At 34.3% G+C, this 6,405-nt stretch overlaps 1 protein-coding gene across 1 annotated transcript; it reads left to right on the plus strand.

Moving 5' to 3' along the window:
- Positions 1-416: 416 nt before the first annotated feature.
- On the plus strand, positions 417-895 carry LOC142164330 (putative EG45-like domain containing protein 1). Its single transcript, XM_075222317.1, has 2 exons — positions 417-528; positions 630-895. Exons 1-2 carry the CDS (start codon positions 417-419, stop codon positions 893-895), a joined length of 378 nt encoding a protein of 125 aa, XP_075078418.1.
- The last annotated feature ends 5,510 nt before the right edge of the window (positions 896-6,405 follow it).

The following is a 6,405-nucleotide window of genomic DNA, read 5'->3' on the forward strand; positions in this document are numbered from 1 at the left end:
GAAGTTTTTGCTTCGCCCCATATTAAGTAAAATATCCCGTCTTATGCCCTCGCCTTTTAAAATACTGATTAGAGGATAAAGCGTTTCTTATCATAAGAGACTCCATACACAAGATCGAACCCGAAACCTTTGATTTAAGGATAAAAGGGTACTTATCAATCCATCACTAACTCATTTGGATACCAGATGAAAATATTACAATGCATATGAATATAGTATGATAGGAAATGCACAATAATTGATATTCCTAAAACCCACCAGCAAGGTGGATCTTTTGGCTAAAAAAAAAGATTGCCTTAATTCTCTTAACTGGTTACCATATTTTAGCCCATGGTCACTTAGAAAAGATTATAAAAAGGTGGTGATTACTGGTTGGGTAGATGTATCAGTGAAATAAAAAAGGCTTTGGAAAAGAAATGGCAATTCCTAAAACTATTTGTCTCATTATTGGTGTTGTGTCAACTTTGTTTTCAATAGCTTTGGCTATACCAGGGACTGCCTCATTTTATTACAACTTATCACATGCTAGTAAGTTTCTTCTATTCTTTTTTGTTACTCTCTTAAAATTTTGTTAGACCATATGTTCGAACTTATTTGATACTGATGGACAAATATTATTGTTATTACAGCTACGACATGTTATGGAAACACAACCCAAGGCACCCTCTTAGCAGCGAGTGATCGTCTCGGGCTTGATTTTAATTGTGGAACATTATTAAAGGTCACATGCACTGGTCCAGTGCCACAACCTTGCACTGGCAAGAGTGTTGTAGTAAAAATGGTAAGTGATTGCCCTGGATGTGGTGTAACCATGGATCTCTCTAAAGAAGCCTTTTCAATCATTGCTACTCCAGTCACTGTCGAAAATATTATTAAGATTGACTACGTCAAGTAAGTAATTATATATATACTCTTTATCCAAAATATTAAATTCAATTAAATTATTAATTATATATATGTCACATCCGCCACTGAGTATATTGTTCTATGATTATCAGGGTGGGATAAGAAGGCATCAAATATGGCGCATGGAACTTCGATCTATATTATATATAGCATGTAGAAGTATACTCCATAGTGAAGTTGAATTGATGGATAATTGACAACTTGATGCATGTACATGATCAATTCTAAGAATAAAAGTTCATCTTTTCCTTTTCTTTTTGTTTTATGTTGGAAAATATTTTGAGTAAGCTTTAGCAAGGGCAAGCCATTTACCATATATTTCATATCATAAGATCTTGATAATCAGATACAGGAGATAATCCAGAATAGTAATTTTTTCGTAACGTATATTCATGATATTAGATATTTATTTTGGTAAGTAAAATTTTATATACCAATTGAACTTTACAAAACAAAAAAAAAATAGTACGGACCACACCAAACTCATAAACTCTATCTACAACTATACGACTAGCTTCCTTACTACAACAACTCTACCATTACATCAAGGATAAAAACTCTAATGCAACTAAATTTTGGTTGCATTAGAGGATAGTCATAGACTAAATTGTTGGTATTACTGTATTCAAAATCAAAAAATCAAAGAAGCAAACAAAAGTTAGTTCAATAAACAAATCGTAAAATAATTCCGAGCCCATTGAATGCACAGTGTGTCCTTAAGGAATTTAATCCCCTTACTGTTGCCCAAGGTATACGGATTAATTCCTCCCAGGATAGAACAGTATAACTATTTTGTGATAGCGGCACTTCAAATCACAGAACTTCAGTGAACTCAACAAACGGAGTAAATCACACTTGACACTTATATTTATTTGGAAAATAATGCTACAATATAAAAAGAGGGGAGAAGTTTTCAGATTTTCCATCTATTAAAAATGAAGCCAAGCCTCTAAATTAATAGACAATGAAAGGGTGAGATGAAGAGGTGCAACCCAAGGGGTACCTCTTCCATTTCCCATTCACACCTCCTAATAAAAACGCAACAATCCCCCATATGAATGAGGAATGGACATATGTAAAAAACATGCATGAAAATACTGTGTGATTCGCAAGTAAGGATTAATCACATCTAGGTAAGTAGGTTTCCCTTTGAACTTTTCGTAGTGAACTTATGTCGGATATACTCGGTCAATCGGTATATTTGATATCTTTGAATCGTTGAGCTTTGGTGTATATCTAGACAACCATAAGACACACAATCAATCCTTAACCATCTTTGGTTCTCACTGTTGTGTTCGTTTCAGCCATGAACACCGCCTGGTTTCATCAGTGCTTAGAGAATGGGCCTTTACTTTCATTCCCCTTAAAGTGGCTTACACTTCACACTCACATAGGTAATTTCTAAACGTGTAATCTTATAGACACACTATTTGGTCATATCCTGCCAGACTTAGCAAATCATTAAAAAGCTTTAAGCTTTATTGACTCATCAAAAAGCCTTAATGCTTTACCTTGATTTCTAAACATTGTCTTCATCACGAGAATGAGTTGAGTTATTTGACAATGTTGAACCGTCATTCATAACTTTGTTTGATGTCTTTGAACCTAGCTCTTGGGATCTCCAGTCTGCTAGGTAGAGTTACCGCCATGATGACTTGTCCTATGACTTACCCTTTGATGATCTTTCAACTGCCTCTCTAGATAGGCCTTTTGTAAGTGGATCCAATACATTATCTCTTGACTTTACGTAGTCAATCATGATAACACCACTAGAGAGTAGTTGTCTAACTGTATTGTGTCTCCGTCGAATGTGATGAGATTTTCCGTTATACATAACGCTCCTTGCCCTGCCTATTGCCGCTTGACTATCACAATATATACATATAAGTGTCAAAGGTTTGGGCAAAAATAGAATATCTTTCAAGAAATTCCGGAGCCATTCAGCTTCTTCACCGGCCTTATCTAAGGCTATAAACTCAGCCTCCACTGTAGAGCGGTCAATGCACATTTGTTTGGATGATTTCCAAGACATCGCTCCTCCACCGACTATTTAGAATCGGTTGAACCAGTGATCTAATTTGCATCACTATACCCCTTTACTAGCTCGATATACTTATTGTAGTGCAAAACATAATTTGGAGTACATTTCAAATACTTTAAAACTCGTTTCATTGTCATGAAATTTTAGTGCAAACTTTCTTATGTTGTAGAATAATACGTCTCGACTTTCGATTGCATATCAGATTATTGAATACACTTAATGTAGCAATAATATATTATAACAACAACAAGAATGATCGGCATTAGTTGTGCCACAACCTTTTAATATATAACACATTCACAATCACTCTGCCATTTTCAAGCATTTGTATGCTATTTATTCATACTTATATATTATATGCAAATTATAGCACCTTCATTTATGAAACAAATCCAACTTTCAAGGATTTTGGTCATGTTCATCGGTTGGTTCACCTCATTATAGACCAACGTATTAATATGTTCATTCATGAATGGTCATGTTCATACAAAACATACAAACACACTTTTTATGAAAAATCGCAATCTTCCAGGTGACACCTTTCATAAAAGAGCTAAACATTATAAATGTTCAAGAAAGAACAAATCATTTCTGTAAAGGCACGTAAACAACTTTCGAATTTGTAGTTTCATCACTAGTCATCACTAATACTGAACAAGTAATGAATTCACCGACTACCATATCAATATCATTAATGATTCGTGGTGTTCGAAGAATCATATCATCTTGTTCTTCGAAATACTATAGACATCACATCTAACATTAGATTTTGTTATGCATAAGCTAAATGCCCCCACATTTCACATGTTTTATGTGCCTTTTCTATCAACATATAATCCATATATAACCAAACAATGACTACATAATTTATAGTATTCTTAATGTAAATACACTAGTTTGAAATTATTTGACAATATTTTCTAGTCAAATTTCACATGCCATTGTTTGGATGCATGTTTTAGTCCGTAAATTGACTTAACAAGTCGACATACCTTTTTTTTTCAGGAACCACGAACCCTTTAGGTTGTTCCATATAAATTTCTTCCTCCAAATCTCCATTTAAGAAGGTTGTCTTTACGTCCATCTGATGAATTTCTAGTCCATAAACGACGACTAACGCTATTAACACCCGAGTAGATGTAATCCTCGTTACTGGTGAGTATGTGTCAAAGTAATCAAGACCTTCTCGTTGTCTTAATCTTTTGGTAATCAATCTTGCCTTATATTTGTCAATAGTACTATCAGCTTTTATTTTCCTTCTGAAAATCCACTTAGAACCCAAAGGTTTATTTGGAGGAAGATCAACCAATTCCCAAGTATGATTACTTCCTATGGGTTCTATCTCACTATTGACTACCTCTTTCTAACATTGTGTTTTCGAGCAAGACATTGATTCTTTAAATGTTTGAGGCTCACTTTCTAACAAGAATGTCAGAAAATCTGGTCCAAAGAAAGTAGTTATCTTTTGATGTTTACTACGTTTTGGATTCACCTCATTAGGTGTACTTTCCTTTTCTTCTTCACGAGGTCGCTTAGATATTTCACTAGACGACTCACATTCCTTTTATACGGATAGATATTCTCAAAGAATTCAATATTATCTGATTCAATTACCGTATTAATACGAATTCTGGATTTTTTGATTTATGAACCAGAAATGATATGCCTTACTATTTGTTGCATATCCTATGAAAACGCAATCAATAATTTCCAGTCCGATCTTTACCCTTTTGGGTTTAGGAACTTGCACTTTAGCTAAGTACCCCCATATTTTAAAATATTTAAGTTGGGCTTTCTTCAGTTCCATTTTTCATATGGAATGGATTGCGTCTTGCTATGGGGAACTCGACTGAGTATACGTTTATCTGTAAGAATAACTTTCCCCATACAAGTTCTGGGGTAAATCAGAACTTATCAAAAAGGAATTCATCATTTGTTATCTCTTCCTCTACCAAGGTACTTCCACTGGACCAGTTGATTGCGTTAGATTCTAATGTGTTATTGGTATATCATATACAACCCAGCTCTTCCAATCTTTCCTACCACTTTCCACATTCATATGGGGGATTGATGTTTTTTTATTTATTTAATTAATATATTAAATACTTAAAAGAGGGTGAATGGGAAATGGAGGGAAATGAAAATTTTAAGTGAAATTTTAAGTTCCCCCCCTTGGTAAATGGACATTGTCCCATATTGGAAGAGGCAGAAGTTTTTTATGGGTATATAAGCAATTGCTCTTCTTCTAGCTCTTAAAGAGTTGAGAAGAAGGCAAGCCTTGCGTCGTCGTCGTCGTCGTCGCTCACTCGGCTTCAGCTTCGGATTTGGATTTGGGTTTGGTCAAATGATCGATTGATTGATTAACTTTTTGGACCAAATTTATTTGTTAATAGTAAAATATTAACAAAAATGTCATTAAATATTTATTTTAATAACAGAATATTAATATTAAATCCAATCCGTTTTTCTATTTTGGTAACATTTAACTACCCTCTTCAATTTTTCCTTTTTATTGTTGAGTAAATACCCATTTATGTAATGTCATTTATGCTGTGGCCGTTTTGCAGAAACAACTATTCTAAAGAGTTGTACCTCTTCAGATTTCAGCCCAACTTTGGCTATAAATACAACGCTATTCTGCTCAGAATTTCACTATGATTTTCTCAGCTTCTCCTCCTTCTTCTGCATACTTTTAGCATCAAACAAAGCAATAGTAAGTGTGATTTTGCTACCGAACTTTGTGTTCGCTGAAACATTGGGGTTTGAAGTACCACTACACCAGTGTGTAACTCGTTTTATCCTGAGAGAAAATAATCCATAACCTTGGGTACTAGGAGGGGATTAAATTCCTTAAAATTTTTGGTATTACTGTATTCAAAATCAGAAAATCAGTGAAGCAAACAAAAGTTAGTTCAATAAACAAATCGTAAAATAATTCCGAGCCCACTGAATGCACAGTGTGTCCTTAAGGAATTTAATCCCCTCACTGTTTCCCAAGGTATACAGATTAATTCCTTCCAGGATAGAATGGTATAACTATTCTGTGATAGAGGCACTTCAAATCACAGAACTTCAGCGAACTCAACAAACGGAGCAAATCACAGTGACACTTATATTTATTTGGAAAATAATGCAACCGTATAAAAAGAGGGTAGAAGTTTTCAGATTTTCCATCTATTAAAAATGAGGCCAAGTTTCTAAATTTATAGACAATGAAAGGGTGAGATGAAGAGGTGCAACCCAAGAGGTGCCTCTTCCATTTACCATTCACACCCCTTAATAAAAACGCAACATAAATTTCGGTTGCATTTGATTTTCTACCTATTAATCCTCTCTATATGATTCATCAAGTCATCCAAAATTGAAGCAAGCTAGCGAGTAGAAACTTAGAAGACCCTGACTTAAGCTAAAAACCAAACATTTTTGAAAGTGAGATGAGTATAGAGTGAAATATCCAA

Source organism: Nicotiana tabacum, chromosome 9, assembly GCF_000715075.1.
Source record: "Nicotiana tabacum cultivar K326 chromosome 9, ASM71507v2, whole genome shotgun sequence".
Taxonomy (NCBI): Eukaryota; Viridiplantae; Streptophyta; class Magnoliopsida; order Solanales; family Solanaceae; genus Nicotiana; species Nicotiana tabacum.

Coding starts and splice junctions, on each gene's coding strand:
- LOC142164330 (XM_075222317.1), top strand. CDS start 417: ATGGCAATTCCTAAAACTATTTGTCTCATTATTGGTGTTGTGTCAACT. Junction 529..629: donor TTACAACTTATCACATGCTA/GTAAGTTTCTTC, acceptor TTGTTATTACAG/CTACGACATGTTATGGAAAC.